Raw genomic sequence first — 22,085 nt, 5'->3', positions numbered from 1 at the left:
CGTTTCTTTGTATTCTCACATGTACGCGTATGTGTTATGTCGTGTCCCAAGACAATAGATGATATACGCAAATTAATGTGCAATAAATAAATTATCATCGCGGTGCAGGATATGAAGATTAATAAGTCATTTAAAAAAAAAACGTATAATTCTGATCTACATTGAAATTAATTAGCAAAGATTTTTCGTTTGACACGCGATACATTATTTGAAAATCTAACATTTTGCACAACTATAATAAATGTGTTTTGATTTGAAATTTCCAATAAAAAACGTTCTGCCTTGATAGTGATATTATATACGGATGTATTCGCAAAGTGGAAATATTACTATAGTGTCGTAAATCCTCAAAGTGCTTTTTGCACGTGGGCCTCTGTTATGGAAACTTGCGTATTGATACCTAGAGAATTCTCCTTGGTTCTTACCAATGATCAATCGTCCTGCAAGAATCTCTTCAAAAATGATTCAAATACTTTAGATGTAAGAATTTCGGTATGGTCAAATGTATTTATCCCGTCGGGAACCTTGATATATCCATTTCAAGGATCAATCAGATTTGACAAGATCGATCTTTATTCCCTCCTCGATGACAATGATGTAAGTATGAGTACTACATATTTCTCAAAATTACTTATATAATTTTTTATGCACTCGACACTAATTAAAGCATTCTCACCATCAAAATTAGATAAATTTCAAAAAAGTAAAAGATGATTATAATGAAATATTTTACAAAGTAGTTTAAAATAAATGAAATGTAAATCCAGACAAATGGAGAAAAAAATATTCAAAGAAATTATTCTCTTTGTAAAATTTAATATATTTTACTATCAAGAGACATGGTAGCGCCTTGTATCAAGAATTAAAAAAATTTTTTTATTATGCACTTATGTTGCACATATTGCATTAAAAAATACCTAAAACACATATTCTAACATTTTTTACTTGCATATAAATTAATGAAAAATATAATTAAAAAATAGCTTAAGCGATATATATTTAGTAACTCTTTCTTAGTTATGTATTATATATGTCAAAGTTTTCAAAAATTCGACATCAATACGTGTATTGTTGATTTGCTTTTAGATCAGACGCGAATACGGTTGTTACGATGAAGTCTTCTTCTCCAATTACAATCTTAACAAACGTCAATGCAATTGGATAAGATTTCTCCGTATCGTTCAGTCGTATGATGAACAAGTTAATTTGATTGGTACAAAGGTAAAGGGTAAGTAGAAAACAACACTTAAATATAGTTTTATAAGTTTTTTTTATTTTATAATGCTATGTGAAGCAGTTACCCGCTTTATCGCAAAAGCGACACATTGGGTGTGATACAAGTATACCCGACATAACTTTGATTATGTTGATAATTTTTATAAAAATGAACATATGGCAAATATTACGTTAAACATTAAGGAATACAATGATAACAAGCAAATACATATTTTTTATTTATAAAAAGATTATAATAAAAAAAGAAAACGGAAACTTTGAAAAAAGCTTTTCTTTTAAATTTAATACATTTGTTGGAAAAAATTAAGATAAAAATTTTTTTAACTAATATTGCAAAAAACTAGAATATTCTATAAGAGATATCATAATTTAAAGAAAAAGCCCTACAGGTAAACCTTAAAAAATATAATTGTTTTAAAAAGATAAAAGTGAAGAATAATATTTTAGAATTTCAAGAATAATTCTTTGATTAATGTTGATTGTCTCTATATTTTTGATATCTTACTCGATGCTTTTCTTTCTTTAGGTGAACCTATATTTGAGGTGATAAAGAACGTTCAACCAGACACGGAACTAGTAGCATGGTTCCTACCAGTAACGCAACAGGATTTTGTTATCATTTCGCATGATGTATGCTCCAGATCAGCAATCTACAGGTGCACGATTGATTCTATTTTAGATGGTGAGTGAAAAATGTAGGTAAAATTGTACTGACAAAAATTTTTAAGAAATTATCTTATTTTAAATTTATGACATATTTATGACTAGAAGATTTCTAGAATAATATTTTAAATTTATGGGTTTTAAATTTACTTATACTTTACATACTATTTTCAAATTTAAATTTTGTTTAGAAAGAGACATTATATAAAATGAGAAATTTTTAGAATAGGTTAGAATTGGCATATACAGATTTCTAGAAAAAAAAAAAAAAAGACTTTTGTATCTTTTTATATATTTCAGATTTTAATAAGGTTTACTTAGAAATTACGGAAGAAAAAAATTTATAAATGTATTACAGTTTACATACATAAAGATTTCTAGAAATGATGTAAATATTTTCGTATTTCTTTGCAGTTTATATGAGCTGAGATTATTAAATTAATATATTTAAGAAAATTATAATCAGCACCAAGATCTAGCTGCGACCGTTTAGGTCTTCTTAACTTCATCGATATGTTTAAACATTTATACGGTCTAAGAATTTATTATTTTTTATAATTGTTCTGAAATAAGTTCTTTTCTTTATACTCAGATAGCCAGTTTGGTATAATAAAGATATTAGCATCTTCCTATGCATTTATGTCGTCCGTTGTGCTGTTGTTTGCTAGCATTCGATGTCGGAAATAAAATTCTTTGCACGTTTCAAACATTATGCTAACATTATTTAAGATCAGTGTCGAATGCTAGCAAATAACAGCACAAGGGACGACGTAAATGCATAGCAAGATGCTAACATCTTTATTAGCAACATGAGAACAATTTGTGCTCATACATACATTTGTGGCTATCTGGGTAATGAGATCAAATAAATAAAAAAATATTTAGACTTTTTAAATATTTTTTTGCGGTAAATATTGTCTTGAAATTTAACACAAAATGTATCATTTTGACACGATTTAAATGTAAATTGTAGAAGTATAATTTTTTAATAAAGTTGACATTTATAATATGTTAAATTAACACATACATTTTATTCATTTAAAGATTACGTTTTAAAATTACATTATTTTTACAGTTTTTATTTCCTTATTCTAAAATTGTCATTTTGATATTAAAAAATGTTGAACATTGGTTTAACACAAATAATGTCCTGTGGAATTTTGTGTCAAATTTTCCTAAGCGCTTCTCCCAACTTATCAATCAGCATTCGAAAGTGCAAACTTTCAGTTTTCCATTGTCTTCTTGCGGAGCGCTGTATGTGTTTACGAGTAATAAGCAATAAAAGTCAAAATAATCTTTTTTTTTTTCCTCTTAAAATCTCAATAACTCGACCAAAAAAATCGCACAGCAATGAACAACCACTCAAAGTATAGGGAAATGATTCCGCTGTAAGGTGCAAGTAACAGAAAGTCTTCACGATTTTTTCCACAGTAGATGTTACGCAAAATTGCACAAATATTTTTTATTTTAACGGGTCAAACTTTATCATTGTACCGTTTTGTGAAAAAAAAATAATTGAAATTATCAAAATTCGTTCAAAAAGTAGAGAATTCAAGCTTTAAAATGCTTTTTAAAGAAATAAAAGTGCAATATTTTTCGCGGTGTTATACTTATTTTAAATTATGCAAAATTTCGACACATATTTACATATGCAATAATTTTGTTGATTAGTGTACATGTATTATACAAATTAACATTTGAGTATTTAAAAAATTCAATACAGAAACAAAAACTAATTTTAATATAAAATGTTTCTTATCGTATAGATGATATTTGATATCTCGTACATCACAAAATATAACATTTCAGCAAATATTGTAATATTTGTTACTATGGCAATGATAAATATATACATACAAAAGAATTTTTAGGAATTCTAAATCATATAAGTTATGCTTACATATAAAATTTGCAAAGCATTTGTACAGAATTTTATTTTGCTTTTTCCCATTTTAAAATTCAATTAAAAAAATATTGTTTCCATGTTGTAGTTAAAGATCGTCTAAGCATTCCATAGCCATTGTACTGTCTTTTATATTCGATTTGCGCACTCAGGAACTGTGGCAGACCCATGCATTTGAATCGGGAATCGCGAGCCTTGTGATCCATCCGACAAAAATGCCGCGGCTGCGTATTTGCATTTCAGATAGTTTTCAACGATCAGATTGTTCTTTTTCTGATCGTACCGCGATTATCGCTAAACGATGCCGCAACGGTGATCAATAGGCGGAGAGATGAAAGACCATAAACTCGATCTATTTTTCTTTGAATTTTACTTGGTAGTTCAGAGCAAATAAAAATAACATTGCTTTGTTTCCATTATATTCATTTTTACCAACATAATGAACAAATTTATAAAATATTATTTACAACTTTTTTCTAAAGTTTTCATCAAAGATAAAAGTTTTGAAGTTTCCATACACCGCATAAAACAAAATATCACACGTTATGTTTATACAGATAATTAATCTGAATTGAGCGCTATACATAAATCTTTGAAGAATTTCAATAAGATTGAAATGTATAATTTATCGACGCGGGTTTGCATTGAAATAAGATCGTATATATCACCAATATATATATATTACACACGTATTATTTCTAAATAAACATTTAAATTTAACAATTGTGTTAATTTTGATTTTTAAGTAATTTTTTTTCGCTTTCTCTCTCTCTCTCTCTCTCTCTCTCTTTCTCTTTTCTTTCTAACTGCTTAAAAATGGAATCAATAGAAAGTATAATTTAATTGAATTATTTATTACGCAGAATCACCGCTGGACTTGTCAATGACGTTACTGGCTCATCATTCTCTACCACCGATGTCACACTCTTATTACGAGCTAGATGAATACGAATCGACGTCCGAGGAATCCTCGTCATCAACGCTGTCATTGGCCGGTGATCACCTCGATTGCAGTATCTTGACGACAATTAAACGAGGAGAGAGGATTTTATTACCCTGCGAAGTCTGTGGCAAATCCTTCGATCGGCCGTCTCTCTTGAAACGACATATGAGAACGCATACAGGTATGAAAACAAAACGCTAAAACTTATTATCAATTTATATCAGCAATGAAATTTATCTATATGTATATCATATTAATTCTTATTTCTATACGCATTGATTCTTATTTCTATACGCATATAAAACATACGCGTTGATCTAATTAAAACTTTGCAATTTCGGAATATCTTAACCCTCCGCAAATCTTCCCGAATTTTCATCATAATCAGATCATCTCAGTCATATTTTTCAAAGAGAATCTCTAATCTGAAAAAAATCAATATACTCTTTCAACGTTTAAAAATACGATTATAAAAATACAATTTTTATAATCCAAAATTTTTTTTTGGTACATGTATTAAATTTAAGGCAGACTCAGCCTTAAATAACTTAAAATAAAAAAATGGTTTAATTCTTTAAATCCTCACATAGTCTGCGGAAGGTAAAAACTACTATTGTCATATTCATATTGTGTTTTGCACAAACGGCACAATTTTTCTATTAAACGTTACTAAAATTTATGTGCGCAATTGATTTTAATTAAGTTTTACTATTAAGAAATCAGAGAAATTATATTTCATTATACTATAAACAGTAATTTATTTTGGTGTTTTATTTTTGTTATATTAAAATTTTTCATGTAAATATATGCCTTTCTCTAGAATGCAATGTAATTCTAATTATTTTAATTGTAAAATTTTTTCCTAGATTTATTTCTTAGTTTTATTGGATTATATATTTGAATAATCTTAAAACAAAAGAATGCACAATGTTTCATTGTATTACATATAATATTTGCATCTTTATAAGTAAATTTTTTACTGTATTCGCATAATTTCTTAGATAGCAGCGTCCTATACAACACTATCTTTAAGACGTTTTATATTCCAACTTTCTTTGGATATGCGTGCTGTCTGGGTTTATCATAAATTGTAACGCAATTTATGATAAAATAGGAAATTGTGATATTATAATCGCTTTTATTTCATGATCGAAACAAACGACAATGCATTTAAAGAAAAAGATTGTACCACGGTCGTCCGTATAAGTTGAGTCAGAAATTATAAAATGTGAAGGATTAGCACAGTAATTCAAAAACGATGTTAAATTGAAGGGGAGAAACCACATGTCTGCATGGTGTGTAACAAGGGTTTCTCAACCTCGAGCTCGTTGAATACACATAAGCGTATCCACAGCGGCGAAAAACCTCATCAGTGCCTTGTTTGTGGGAAGAAATTTACAGCCTCGTCAAATCTTTACTATCATCGGATGACTCATATTAAGGTCAGTGCTTGGCACATATTCATTTTAAATACTCGTACAATCGAGTATCTACATATAGATTTTTATATCTGTCTAGATTTAAATCAAATAATATTCTTTTTTTCTCATTTTTTTTCTTTAATTGTGATTACATGTAATAAATGAAATTGTTGTCATCATACACATTTTTCTATGGATATACAGTCAATTAGTAAAGTTGTAAGTAATGAAAGAATAATAAAAAATATCAAGCTCTTTGTACATATTGTACAGTTAATTAAATATGAATTTAATTAATTTTTAATATGAATATATATATATATATATATATATATATATATATATATAATGTAAATTTAAAATATAAATATTACATAAATACTTGAACTTTAAGAAGAGTATGAAAACAGAAGAACGACAATATGAAACAAAATGGAGCTTGGCGCTTTAAATCAGTGTAAATATGGATCTCAAATTGATCAGAATTGTAATTAATTCGAATGTTTGCGAATTTGTACGTAGTCATACTGTACGCGTTGTCAACTTCTTTGTGTCTCTGATATCTTACGTAAATCTAATAGAATTAGAGTATTTAATAAAAAAAGCGATCGGTCGAAGGGGAAAGAATATACGTACGAGGACTTGGTAGCGAGAATGCAAAGTTTTTACTCATTGCAGAGCGGAAACTGTATGAGTTTCTCTAATCCCGAAGTAATGATATCTCGGTAGCCATATATATAGGATGGTCTGTGCCATCAGCTACTGTAATTGGCCCATTACTTGCTACCGCATGGAATGCGATCCAATTAGAGAGACAGAGAACGCGTACGGAGCCGGAGGCTCTTCACCGCGTTGCTCATCCTCCTAGTAGGAGGCTCCTACTGCCTTCTCCCCTGTTGCTCTCGCACACATTTTGCAGTCATCTCACTGCTCCTTCCGCGCGAGTCACTTTGCTCTGATTTTCCCTTTCCTCCTCGCCTCTCCGTCTTTACCTCTTCTTTTCGCACTCTTCTTTTTTACCGCGAAATTCTTCCAAATTTCATCTTCTTCTCTGTCTCATAAAATTCTTAGCACTACAAGTGTTTAAACAAAAATTATTACTCATTTGCAACGAATGTGTCTAATACTCCGTCGTTCTAACTGATTGTTGTGAAATTGTCGCTTCCTTTGAAAATGTTTATTACATTCTCAAAAATATATTCTTGTACAAAACAACTGAGATTTGACGCTACAAAATGAGAGTATTAAGTTTTTTCTCTATAAAAGTAATGATATAAAGAAAATGCGCCAACCATAAAAATAAACGTTTAGTCGAAATAGAACATCTACTTTTTTATTATTATTCTTTGGCTGGCATTCGTAGTTTGATTTTTCGTTAACCCCGCATCAGACTTATAGAGATTGATATTGGGATTTATTACAAATATTACAAATAAATATTTTACTACAAAAACTTGCCGCTGCTAAACCGAATAATTTGCCAGCTCTCTTTCTTTTTCTCTTGTGCGTGCATCTGAATGTGTGTGTGTGTGTGTGTGTGTGTGTTTAGTATTAGCATTAATTTTCTCTATCTGTCTCTCAAGAAATAGAGATAAAGAAAGAGAATAATATAATAATTTTAATATTTGATATTTTTATAAAAATTTTTTTATAAACATTCAATCATTCTTAATTCTCTTTTATTACCATACACGTTTTTTTAATCTTTATAATCAATAATATAAAAAAAATTTAGTTATTACATTCTTAATTATTACAAGAAGTGTAAATAAAGAAAAAGCTTAATTTTAAAAATAATATGCATATTTTTAATACCTTTTAAAGATATTTTTAACCGAAATAATTAAATTTCTATTAATTCTTTTCAAATATGTATACGTAATTATTCTGTCACTTGCAATTCATTTCTTTTACATACATAACTATGAATATCAACCAGACTTAAAGAGCATGGAATTTACACACACATGTTCGTTCACGTATCACACCCTGTGCCCATCGGCAGGTGCATCCGAGATTACGCGTGTAAACGAGAGAAGGTATATCGCATGTACACACACACACACACACACACACACACACACACACACAGAGAGAGAGACACACACACGCGCGCGCGCGCGCGCCCATCATGCAAGAGCGAGAAAAACGACGCAGTGCAACGTTGCAGGCGGCCTTAACGAGCCACGTATACACCGGTTTTAGTTTAGCAAGATTATTTGTTAAATGGCTTTCCTGCCTATATGAATAATTGCTACTGATGGAATCGTCGAGAACGTGGTCGAACCGTTTTTAACTTTTAGTCAAAAAATCTTGCCAAATCTTTTCCCACGTACCTTTAAAAATCAAATGTTTTTTGTTTCTTACAAATTTTTCGACAAAATTTTAATATATTTACTATATTTATCTTTAACAAAAATTCAGTAATGAAAATACATTAAATACATTTGGAAGGAATTTTCTGTTAGAATGTACTCTTAAAATTATGGTAATCATGGAACAACATAGCATAGAAAAATTTTATGTTACAATAATTTTAGTAAAAGATGTAAAATTTTATTAAACCTTAGATTTATATTTTCAATTTTAATTTCAATACTTTAAAATATTAATTAAAATTTTATTTTATTATTTAATAATATTTTAAGTAACGTCAAGATTTCTTCATTTTTTTAGTAAGAAAGATTTAAAGCTCGGTTTTCTTTACATTTTACCCTCTTTTTATTTTCTTTCTCATTTTTTAAAATAATAATTACTAATTACAATCAGTTTCATTTTTTAACATTTTGTTTGATTATTTTTTTAACTTTCATGTTTCTCTTCTAGCGGTATTGGCAATTTATTATAAGTAAATCGATGACAAATGATAAAAATTAATTATAATTTTATTAAAAATTATGAGCAATTAAAATGTAGCAAAACTGACATTTTCAAGATCATAAATAAACTTTATTATACAAAGAATTTATAATATTTAAGAAAAATAATAAATCAAAATGTAATGGATTATATAAGAGAAAACGAATATAAATATTATAATTTTTATTTCAATAATATGCTGAAATTTTACATTTTATTGTAATATTGTTGGAAAAAATAGTATTGCTATTCTGTTATACATGCTATAAAGATTATATTTTGTTTTTGTTTTGGTTTTTTTTTTTTAGGAGAAACCACACAAATGTTCGCAATGTTCAAAGTCGTTTCCGACACCGGGTGACCTGAAGAGTCATATGTATGTACACAATGGACTATGGCCGTTTAGATGCCATATTTGTAGTCGTGGTTTCAGCAAGCCGACCAACTTGAAGAACCATATGTTGCTGCATTTGGGTAGATGTTCCAATAAGAAGTATATTAAGTCTATTTCTGATTTTTAACTGATTGTGAGATATTAATTTGTAATAATTTCAGAAAAAGATTTGAGACTTATTGGTGTATGTATACGTATGAATAATGTGCCATTGTTTTATGATTAAACATATAATTTGACTAGGACAATTAGGTGATGCAATTTTTTCTACGATTGATTTAAATCGTACTCAAATCTAAAAACATATTCATTCATGATGTAAATTTTTTAATTTTTTAATTCATTACATTGTATTATTACAGTTATGCCACTTTTATATGTAATCTTCTAAATGAACATTAACATATCCATAAGTATATAATTCTTTTATACTAGAACCGCCAACAGGATAACATTTTTATTCCATTTTCCTTATAAAAATGTAATACTGGTCGATATTAAATTGTAACTAGTAATTGTTACTTATTTTGAATATTAAAAATATTAACAGCAGTACTTTTGATACTAAAAATAGAAATTAATTACTGATAATCAATTTAATAATGACCAATATCATATTTTTATAAAGGTTTAAAATTTAAACACCTCTTATTCTATTTAATTATTTTTGTGAGAAAGTAGATCTGACTAATATTTCTTAGAACAGTCTTATCATATATCTCTTAAATAAAAAAGACGATTGGCCGGCACACGACACATCTGATTTTATCGATGGGACATTTTTATCCTGGCGGCGGTATTAAGAGGTTTGCGAAATCTGGAGATATCTAGTGTAATTTTGTGTGTGTGTGTGTGTGTGTGTGTGTGTGTGTCGAATATCTATTTTGAATTAAACATTAAAGATTTTCGTACAAATCTCAACATTTCAAATCTTTTATCTTTGAATTGCCAGTTTTACAGATTTATTTTCTGTATTTTATCTTGTTTTCACTTTGACTTTGTTTTAGCAGATATTTTCCACAGTTAAATATTACACTGTTTCATGTATTAGATATTAGGCATTCAAGTATCTTGTTACTTTTTCGCAAATGTGAAAAGCTAAGTTATTTGAAAAATCAATGAAATCTCTAATATAACTTTAAATATTCTCCTTTTTTTTGCATTCAATCTTAAACTTTAATAATGATAATTTTAGTAATGAATAATGTACAAATATATTAGTTGATACTAATGTTTGAAAAATTATTTTTTATTGCTAGCGTATAAATGATATTTCTTTACCATGCAAACGCCTGGATTCATCTGTTAACATTAACATTTCTTATAATATTATGAATTAATAAAAAACATTAAAATTTACATGTTACACAAAAGTGACATGCATAGCACACAACATAAACATATGCTTATTCGTACTCATGACATATTACACCATGCATAAAAATCTGTTGTTTGTTCAGCACAAAGTTGGTGTACCAAGAATTTCATTGTTCAGAGACTTTAAAATACAATAGAAAAAAAATATTCGAGACTTAATAGATGTTTATATATATGTATAAGACGTTTTTACGGAATCATATACACAAATAAGCAATACCAGGTACACTGATGGAAAAGTGAAAAATTAAATATGCGTTGACAGAAGCTTTAAATATGGTAACTTTGTCTGTGTGTATGTCTTTATGTATATTCGTGTGCGCGCGCGCAATTGATACATATGATTGATATGTGCAGAAAAATGGAATAATGATACTTTTTGGCCAAGATATAATTCTATACTTTTTTATTTTCATCTTTGTCTCTTTTACACATTCAATGACACGTTTAAAAAACATATTCTTGTGAAAAAAATTATATAAAATTTGTTATAAAAGTTGTTATAAAAATTAATTCCATTTAAATTTATCTTTTAACAAAAATATTTAAAAAATTATTTAAGTATTTAAAATATAAACAAATTACTCTATGTACAAACATAAAAATTTTTTCTAAAACAAAAAAGTTGCCATTTTTTAAAATAATTATAGATCAGTCCTGGCCCCGTAGACACTCGAGGAAAATATATCCCTTCTTTCCACAATTGCCTTATACCATTTTTCCTTTTTGACTCTTAGGTGACATCGTCTCCTCCACGTGATCATTAGCATGCTGCAGTACGTGCACGCGCTCCGCGAGTAGTAGGGAAAAAGGAAAAGTTCGAGCTACAGTTCGTGGACCAAGCTTATTATAGATAATAATCATTATATGTTTTAAGAAAATTTATATTGTGTGTGTGTGTGTGTGTGTGTGTGTGTGTGTGTGTGTGTGTGTGTGTGTGTGTGTGTGTGTGTGTGTGTGTGTGTGTGTGTGTGTGTGTGTGTGTGTGTGTGTGTGTGTGTGTGTGTGTGTGTGTGTGTGTGTGTGATAAGATTGTCGTTATATTGCTATTTTTTTCTATTTCGGCGATAAATTCCGTTGTATCAATTTTATTTAATGTTTAGATTTTTTAAAATAAATATTATTTACATATCTCATAGACAATTTATTTGATTAGAATGATCGGCATGTGCTTTTTTAATCAATGTAAACGCATTGTAAATCATGCACGGATGATTTTACATACGTCTCATTGTACCTCATAATTTCGAGTATTGGAGTACAAAACGGGCCATGCATATATCTTTAAATATTCTATTTGACGGAACACAATTTGGAGATGTTTAGATCTTTACAATTTTCTTTTTTCTCTTTCTCCCTTTTTATACAATTTTAAACAACTTGTAGATATCTTTACGCAATACTTTACGTAATCACTATCTCTTAATATTAGTACATGCCACCAGAACCGCCACTGCCAAGTCCAGCTTTCGTGTCGGCAGGTACTTGTTTTTGAAAACAGTCTTCCAAGAACTGTCCCATGGAGAGATACAAATGTCCTCTTACGCCCACCAAACCATGGCTCACATCCGGATAAACCTGTAAATAAATCAACAGATACGTACTTCCTATAAGTTATAAATTTTTAATTTTTTGTTAAAAAAAATGGAGACTCTGGAATGCCACACGATATCTTTTCTAATTTGCGAATTTTATTTCAAATATATTTTGGTACATATATAGATTAAAGAACAATGATATGTTAAATATGTCCACAATATTTATGATTTACTTGCACATCAGTAAATTACTTCAGAGAGTTGAAATCTTATATTTTTATAAAAAATTCAAAGTACCTGTTGTCGAAAAAGTATGCCTTCTTTAGCAAGATAATGAGCAAGTGCCATGGAGTGTTGGAATTGAACATTATCATCCGCAGTTCCGTGTATCAAGTAAAACATCTTATCACGAAGATACTTTACTTTGTCATAAACATTAGATTCGGTGTAACCTTTGTAATTAGATGTCACGTTCGGTAATCCCATGTACCTCTCGGCATACGCAGAATCTATCATATAATAATTATTTGTATTAAAATCAGATAATAGTAATAAATGCAAATTTTAATTTAAAAAATTTATAATAAAAAAAATTTTTTTTTAAGACAATTTTATAGTGATTCACCGTAAAGTTGCCATGAAACAATAGGCGCAACGCTTATTCCACACTGGAACACCTTTTGTTCCGGATGAGCTAGGACAAGAGCAGCAACGAAACCACCATAGCTCCATCCCCATACGGCGACTCTTCGTTTATCCACGAAATGCAGTGAGTCCCTTAAGTATCTGGATAATTATAATTTTATTAAAAATAATAACATATTGCATTTAATGCTTTAAAAAAATTTTGTATTTTTTAAATATTAATTCAATATATACCTTGTAGAAAAGTTGCCATGTTGGAGGTTTTTCTCTTAAATTTGGATTTTATATTACGATTTTTTTTATAAGATGAAAAGTTTAGGAGAATTTTTAGAAGAAAGAAATATTAAGATTTATTGTATTGTATTTATTTTCCCATTATTATATCCCAATATTATTATTTAATTAAATTTCCCATAATAAATATATATAACAAAATCCAAATTTAGGAGAAAATCTCCCAAATCCCTGACAACATTAACTTACAGATAATATTGTAAAGAGATAAGGTTTGAAAAATTGTTTAAAGATAACTCTTAATATAAACATAAATATATATTTTTTAGGTATAGGTACTTTTATCTAAAATATTTCAGGTAAGACACTTTAGGAAGCAAATAGATATCTTGATTAATATTTTGCTTACTCTGTAACTTCGAGTTGATCAGCCACTTCTACGGAACCTAATCTATAATAAACTTCATGAAGCAATTTATAACCTTGTCCTCCGCTTCCTCTGCCATCGATCTGTGCGACAATAATATTCCTCCGACTAGCCAAGTATGTGTTCCAGTCTACTTCAAACTTCTCAGTGACTAATTGGGATCCAGGAGCACCATATCTGAAAAAATAAGTAGTACTCTTTTTGTCCAGACAAGTGTTCGTTTTTTACAAAGTTTTATGAAAATGTTTTTCAATGTTTTTTGTAATGAGCGATTAAATACATTTAATAACATTTATTATTTAATTTTTAGATAATGATATATTATATAATAACTTATTTTAAGACAATTTCATTTGAGCAAACTCGTGAAAAATTAATAGAAAATGACTTTCCTCTTGTTATAATGGGCGTTTTCCAGCAAACGACACAGAAAGATACACAGTAAAACAGTGAATTATTTCAACCTGTTATTTGTCAATGTTAAACAAGGATGAAATAATTCAATGTATTTCAGTGTTACACAGTATAATCTTCTTTGTCGCTCGTTGGAAAACTCTTAATGTGTGTATAAGAAAAAATATGAAGGAAATTATATTTAATTATTTACATTGTAATAAATATAATAAACTCGCCAATGATACTTTAATGTCCAAGATTTAATGTCGATTTTAAGTAAACATTTCCCTATGTTTAAAATCATTGTGCGTGCGTGTGTGCGTCTGTGTGTATGCGTATGCTGTGTGTGTGTGTGTGTGTGTGTGTACATATATATAATGACTTTTGTTAGTGCCTTTTATTTAATAAGATTATTTCTTTTAGGATTAGTAACTAACTATATATACAGCGCAAAATATTACATTTCAGCAATTTTTCCGTTTTAAAAGTGATAGGGTATTACAATATATTATTGACATGCTTACACTTGAACAACCAACGGGTAACGCGTAATTTCATCTTCTCTTAACCCGGGTGGAAGATGCAATCTCACCTGAGCGTTGTAGCCGCCACTTATCTGTACAGGGAAGGTTTTTACTTGCGGAAGTGCGATGTTTCCTATTTTTTCCTGTGAGAAAAATTTATAAAAATTTATAAAATATATACAGGATAATATATATAGAAATTTTAGTCGCTTTTAAAGAATTTATTTTCAATAGATTTTATACAGAAAAAATAAATATATGATATAATTGTCGATTTTTATTTCTTTAATTATTTAAGCAAATATAAGATATTTTTATCACTATTAATAAAATTAAGCATTTAGTTTTTGAAAAATAAAAGAATGTTATTTTAAAAGATCTATGTTGGTATTAATAACTTTTTTTTTTACATTATGCGGTACAGTTTTGAGGCTAAAAAAGATTGGTAGATATTCGTAAAGAAAATATGTTTAATAAAAAGTAGAAGTAATTTAAAGTTTATAAAACTTGAGCAAAAACATACGCGCAACAACGTGTTATTCTGCAATGTTGCAATGAGTCGCGGGATTCCCAATTCCATTTTGTAAAGACCCACGGTGGGTATACCAGGTCCAAGGCACTCGAGAACGAAATATTTAAAATCCGCGGGCGGGAAGATCGCGTGGTGATATTGACAAGGTGGATCACCGCTTTCTAAAAAAACAGCATAGAGCTACATTACTTAATATTATACACATACCATTGAACGGCAATACAACATATTTTTACAATCAAGCATTATTACAAAATTATTTAAAAAATCTCTTTATCTAGTGTGCGTGTGTGTATTCCGTTTGGGAAATAATTTTGGGAATGCTCGCATTTTACAAAATCTTGATAAATGAAAAATCGTAGGAGATGTTTTTAAAAACGTAATCAAAAAAGGAGATAAAACTGTAAATTTTTAATTTAAAAAATCACATAAGAAATATTGTTTAAACATTAAGATCCTACTATGATCATTTGTCGTCCTTTTCTCGATTTTAATTGTTTATACACATACCAGTTTTATCCCAATTACTATATTACACTATATATGAAACTATATATAACGACTTTCAAACTTTTGAAGTAAGATAAAACGAGATAAAAAATATAATAACATTGCACTCACTTAAAGCATTCCTCTTTTTTAACTTGTCTTTTTTGGTAATATCTTTTGCTTGACGGTGTTCCTTGCTATTGATATTGTCAGTTGAAATTTTATAGTGGTCATGCCATTCATTTCGATTCGTAAGACCAGTTTGCCAATTTGAAGAACTAGTCCGATACTCGCTTTCATCACTGTTTGTCATGTCAGATGAGATCGTGCATGTGAGGCATATGGCAGGACGCAAAGGCGATCCCGTTTGTGGAAGAGTGGAGCTTACACGATAGAGGTGTCTCTGACCCGGTCTCATATACGGTATACCGATGAAATATCTAGTTAAAATGTAATTGTTTTACAAGTTAAATTATAAGTTAATTTAATGGGATTATTTGTGTTCTCACATAGTATTATTCGCTTGGTCCCATGCTAAAAGTCTATCGACTTCAAACTTTCCATGCGTCAAAGGCACTACTTGTTTTCGAAGCACATTAGCCCAAATTATGTGCTTATAATATCCCGCCGGTCCATCTTTCACGGGACTTATTGCAATGTAACTGGTACTATTCGTTGAAAAGAGAGGAGCTTCAGGTGGAGTGTCCACCCATCCACGATTCTCGCCCGATATCCTTTGTATTTCCTAAAACATTTTATTTACAATTTTAAGTGTTAATTAAATGTATTATTTGTTTTTCATATCGAGTATAAACTTATATAAAAATGAAAATTATCAAAACTATATTGAAATTAAATATTTAAAAATTATATCATGTATTTGAAAGATGAAATTCATATTGAAATTCATGCATCTATATAAAGACGTCCATGGACGTTCTAAGGACATTCGTATGTCCTAAAAACGTTTCTAGGATTCTTTACACAGAGAGTGCTACATGAGAAACAAGTACAAATATAAATTCAAAGTATATATAGAAATTATTAATATCAATACAAGGACTTATATCTTATTGCATATATCTTATCTGAAAGAAAACAGCATTCACGAACCTGACAGTGCCACATTGGACTTTTACAGATGGTAATTACTGAAAAATTTTGAGCACGCGTCAACCATGTTATGCAAACTTCCGTGAGCGATATCCAAGAAGCAGTTGAGAAATAATGGTCCCTGACAGAGAAAAACAGAAATAAATTTTACAAAGGTGATATCAATAATTACAGATAAATAATAAGTGACATGCATACACTGTCAATTGTATAAGTTTCTGAAGTCATGGACATGTTGTATTTTTAAATAAATAATTTTACAAGAAAATTTTGAACTTGATGCACATTATATCAGCAAATTTCAGAAATATTATAGACTATGAATCAGAAATATTATAGACTACAAAATAATAAAACTACACATCCCTGATAAAAATATTTTCTTGAAAATCTCTCTTAATTGACTTATTTCATTGAAATTCATTAAATTCATTAAAACTCATTTAATTTATTAAAATTTATTAAATTTATTTTATTGTTATTTAACAAAAAAAAATAAATTTTATGAATTTTAACTATGAATCCTAAAGAACCTTAATAAATTTTAATTAATTTTAACGAATCTTAATGAATCTTAGTGAAAAGGGATCAATTGAGAGATTTTTAGTAAAATATTTCAGTAATATATTTCCATCATGAGGGATCATAAAAGAACAATATTCTAAATAGTATTCTAAATTAGATTAATAAACTCACGTATGCTCGATAATTGGTGGTGGCTTCACTATCCTCGTACGAATATTTTTCGCATCAGCTAAATCGGCAACGTACAATTGTATAGAAGGATTTGGTGTTCCTGGCTAGTAAATAAAACATACAATTCTCAGATTAGTTCCCTTCTTTTTTTATTCTATTAATAAAATAACATTAAAATTTAGAATAATATTAGTAAATAATATTAAAAAATCTTTAGTTTCTCTCTCTCTAGTTTTAAATTATAAAATATAAAGTAATAATTTGAATATGTAGCATACCTTAGGATATCGTAGAGATCGTATATCAGGGTATAAGGCTTTGTTTCCCTCTCCAAACCATGAAATATGCATCTCTTCTACGTTAGAATCATTAAATGAGGCATAAAGCATCATGTGACCATCTGGCGACATCCAGATTGCCTTTCCACAACGCAATATTTCCTCTAGAAATAACATATTAGATAATGTTTATGTATCCTTTATTAAAAATTACACGCGCGCGCGCGTACACACACACACACACACACACACGTTCTCAATTTTAGAATATATTTTTATAAAGGTCTTAATTAATTACCGTAATTAATTATATCTTTTATTACACTATCAAATTATAATAATAAAATATCTCTCACCTTCATACAACCAATCTGGTACGCCATTGGACAATATACCGGGCACTGCAGTATTCGTTACACGATACGCAGTATTACTAATGGGACTTGTTATGTAATAAATATCGTAGTCCTGTACCATGACAAGTCCATGTCCACGTGGAGTCCATTGTGCTAATAGAAGATACGGATGACTGTCTTTCTCAGGATAAGGTGTTAACACTATGCACTCTCTATAAAATTGTTTGTAAAAATTTCAATGCCAGTGTTAATAATCAATGTGTTATCTGTGTATATGAATTACACTGACCGTGTATTGAGATCATAAACGACATATTGTGCTAAATATGAATGGTGAAATAGTTTTTTTACATTTTGAGCAAGAAGCAAGAACCGATGATCCGGCGATAAAGAGAATGTCACTGGATTCAATCGTCTCTATGCAAAAAAAGTATTAATATTTATGTGCAATAAACTCTGACAATAAATTGAAAATAATATAACTGAATTCATTCTTATGGCATTTTTTGACATGAACTTACGAATGTCTCGTTTGGCATTAAACTACGCGATATCATGTTCGAAACATCTAACAAAGAAATACCACCCCAAATATCTCGATAACATATATGGCGGTTACTCGCCCAAGATCCATTAAACAATAAAGGAGACAATTCACCAGAGAGCACCTGAGAGACAGAAATATATCTCTTTTTACAAAAACTTTTCTTTCAGAAAAGGATGTATCACTTTGTATTTTGCATCAAAAAGATTACAGTTTGTTTCTACTTTATCACATTTCTGGGTTTATCTTAATAACAATTAAGATTAGTAGAAATCTATTACAACTTACTTCAGAAAGACGTAATCGTGTCCCTCGTACTCTAGGGCCATCATCAGGAGGTGTGAGCAAAGCTACAGATGTGACAATAAGAGCTAGGACCGCGACGATCACGAGCAATGCTATTAAAATCCCACGCCAATTCCTTTGATTTGGATTCGTTGAAACTAGCTCCTATCACAAAGGTCTTTACTAACGCTAATGTCAAAGATGATCGAGTTATTACATGTACGTACTAACGTTATTTTACACAATTTAGTATAATACATCAAAAAAATACATTTGAAAAAAAAGTCAATGTATAATATTTGTCAAAAATAAATTTTATTAATCTCATGATAATCTGCACATTATAAATTAAATATTAATTTATCATAAATATTTATTATATATATAAATATATATGTATATATAAAATATTGCAATATTTTTATATTCTTAAAATTCTGCACATTAATTTTACAATGAGAATACGTTTCAAACAGTGCAATGTCCAAAATTAAGACACAAGATGTTTCTTTAATATTCTTCGAAATTTGGATAAGATTAAAACTTCTTTACATTGGGAGGAGATAAGAGCATTCAAAGAATTTTTCATTTAAAACATTTAAAAGACTTGATAATATATAATAAGTAAAGATTAAAACTGGGATAATATTTTTAACACATTTTTTAAACATATTTATGTTTATTAGTTAGAAAATGATAATAAGGTTCAAATTATCACTAAAATATTAAAATTTTTTGGTATTTTATAATAAATACATAATTTCTTATTTTTATTTAATGTTAAAAATTGCTTAAATCTTACGATACTAATAGTATAGACAGGGCATTCAGTTATAGGAGCTTTGTGTTTGTAACGGTGAGAGTAGCTAGTCAGCTGCTGTAGCTAAAATCAATAGGGAGCGAAGTACTGCGTGCGTCAACGTGTTGAAAAGAAAATACGTATTGATGTATGTCATACTCTTAGAAATAGATTTCGAGCAGATTTAATTTCAATGAGTTTAATTTTTTATACGTAATTATGTAAAACTATATTTTACATATTAAGCTTGTCAAAATTACAATATACAAATAGTGCACATATAAAATAACAATAATTTATTATTCAGTTATTATTGCAACATTACTTATTTATAATAATGTTAATATACAGTCAATTGTTAAGTGTTCTTTTATAATTCTCCATTTAAACAATAAATTTATTTCTGTTCAACAAGGATAAAGCATCATAAGCAAAAATGTTTTTGGCAAACATTTTCTTCATAATAATAATTATAAAATGTTTTAATTCACGCATTATAAACGTTACTGACATAATGTTTACAGAATTTTATAATTACTAACATAATATATGTTCTTCATAATTTACTGCAAGGATCAATGTATTTAAACATAAATCCTTGAATGCAAATAATTTGTATCTAAAGATCTGAAGATCTAAAAATCTAAAAATCTGAAAACATTCGTGATACAGTATAACTGTTATTGCATATATAAAGTTTCAAACAAGAAATGTTGGTCATTAAAAAAAGAATTAAAATCTATTTTATCATGATTATATTGATTATATATATATATATATGTGTGTGTGTGTGTGTGTGTGTGTGTGTGTGTGTGTGTGTGTGTGTGTGTGTGTGTGTGTGTGTGTGTTTCTTTATTTTGCATAACTCTGTGTCATTTTTTAATACTATTTAAAAATTATACATTAAAAAAATAAACTTGAAACTACAGCAAAATTTATCTATGTATAAAAATTAACTAAGATAAATAAATGATTATCACACACACAATTGATGTGCACAAATATGATGTGCATATGTTTCACACTTAATCAATCTAACTGACAGAGAAACAGAATTTACAAATTCTGTACGTAACAGTCAATATTCTAGTAGGCAAGAATTAGAGATAAATTTTAGTTGATATCGAGAAATCGGCAAAACATTTTTTTTCAGTGTAATATTTGCGTACAAGAGTAATATGTAAATAAAACACATAATTGTTCTTCATGGAAAACATTTTTTAAAATAGAATTATAATTTCTTAAATCATATTTGTGGATATTAGGAAACATATATAAACAAATTTTTTCATAAAATTAAAATTAACAAAAAATTTCAATATAATATAATATATGGCAAAAGGTGATTACAGATAATTGAATTAATTACCTCGTCGTCGTAAATATTGTCGTGATCTGCCATCGGTGGTGCAAATCGAACGCTCCGTGGCTTTTTTTTGACCCGAGACGCGAAACAACGCAGTCTCTTGCGTTTATCCCATTCAATGTTGGTGATAATTTCTATGATCGTAATCTATTCACTTCACAATTTCGAATTATAATTTATCAAGATACCTTATTTGATAATTATAAATGTCTCATAACTGTACTCGCAACCCTGCGCAACTCGTACGAATTTTCAATACTGAGCGAGCGACTGAACATTCCTTGCGAGAGATGTTGCAGATGTAGAGTTTGCGCATTTGACAGTGGATGCTGCGCTATACAGGGACAGGTAGAGGGGAGAGAGGAACAGAAAGTGAAGGAGAAAAAAAGAGAAAGAAAGAGAGAGAGAGAGAGAGAGAGAGAGAAGACGAGGGAGTGAGACAGCCGATATATAAAAATATTCTTGCGCATAGCTTAAGAAATAAAGAACAACCGATATGTGCATACCCAATACAAAATAAGCAATATATATTATATTTTTGATCATCAGATTGTTAGCCTAATATTAATTTGCTGTTTATAAATACTTGTTACTTTGGATAAAAATATTTTATACTTCGGATTATATACATACTGATATTATAATTATACTGCTATTATAATTACTGATATAATAACATACTGATATTATAATTACTTTTGTAAAATATTTTTTTATTTGAGAATATCGTAATATATATATATACATATATACGTATTGAGTTTTGCTTATACATAAACATGATTATCTAATATTATATTTGTAATTCTACAAGGTTCCATTTTTTCGAACAGAACAATATACTATTGCATCCTATAAGATGTTTGCTTTAAAACTGATTTGAGCTTTTTCGCGCTTTCTTTTTTATTATTAAAAAGTCCTTTTTTTAAATACAAAAATTCCACTTTAATAAATGTATATAAATTATTATCTTAAAAACTTGAAATGTCACGATTCAGTTCTTTTAAGTTATATGGTTTTAAGCGAGATAGATTTTAATTAAGAAAAATTAAAATTTGGATGAAAGT

At 28.7% G+C, this 22,085-nt stretch overlaps 2 protein-coding genes across 6 annotated transcripts; one reads left to right on the top strand and one right to left on the bottom strand.

Annotated features, from left to right (window-relative positions):
* The first annotated feature begins 349 nt into the window (after positions 1 to 349).
* Positions 350 to 9,830, top strand: LOC105831299 (zinc finger protein 664). The gene is made up of 6 exons (XM_028190151.2): positions 350 to 597; positions 1,087 to 1,228; positions 1,763 to 1,918; positions 4,666 to 4,926; positions 6,018 to 6,187; positions 9,334 to 9,830. The coding sequence occupies exons 1-6, from the start codon at positions 379 to 381 to the stop codon at positions 9,544 to 9,546; spliced, it is 1,161 nt and encodes a 386-aa protein (XP_028045952.1). The 5' UTR covers positions 350 to 378; the 3' UTR covers positions 9,547 to 9,830.
* Positions 9,831 to 11,919: 2,089 nt separating this feature from the next.
* Positions 11,920 to 21,314, bottom strand: LOC105832968 (dipeptidyl aminopeptidase-like protein 6). Of its 5 annotated transcripts, none has more exons than XM_012674325.3 (16): positions 21,022 to 21,314; positions 18,857 to 19,018; positions 18,546 to 18,692; positions 18,314 to 18,441; positions 18,025 to 18,236; positions 17,669 to 17,832; positions 17,391 to 17,494; positions 16,695 to 16,815; positions 16,091 to 16,326; positions 15,714 to 16,021; positions 15,084 to 15,253; positions 14,561 to 14,703; positions 13,623 to 13,817; positions 12,960 to 13,120; positions 12,632 to 12,843; positions 11,920 to 12,374 (listed from the first exon to the last, which is right to left on the bottom strand). In XM_012674325.3, exons 1-16 carry the CDS (start codon positions 21,052 to 21,054, stop codon positions 12,225 to 12,227), a joined length of 2,646 nt encoding a protein of 881 aa, XP_012529779.2. In that variant the 5' UTR covers positions 21,055 to 21,314; the 3' UTR covers positions 11,920 to 12,224. The 5 variants fall into 5 exon arrangements, with proteins under 5 accessions (XP_012529779.2, XP_036146941.1, XP_036146942.1 ...); XM_036291048.1 differs by having other exon boundaries at positions 18,857 to 19,015; XM_036291049.1 differs by having other exon boundaries at positions 18,857 to 19,042; positions 21,022 to 21,313.
* Positions 21,315 to 22,085: the final 771 nt, after the last annotated feature.

Source organism: Monomorium pharaonis, chromosome 8 (genome assembly GCF_013373865.1).
Source record: "Monomorium pharaonis isolate MP-MQ-018 chromosome 8, ASM1337386v2, whole genome shotgun sequence".
NCBI lineage: Eukaryota > Metazoa > Arthropoda > Insecta > Hymenoptera > Formicidae > Monomorium > Monomorium pharaonis.
This window is presented reverse-complemented; position numbering and strand designations above follow the sequence as displayed.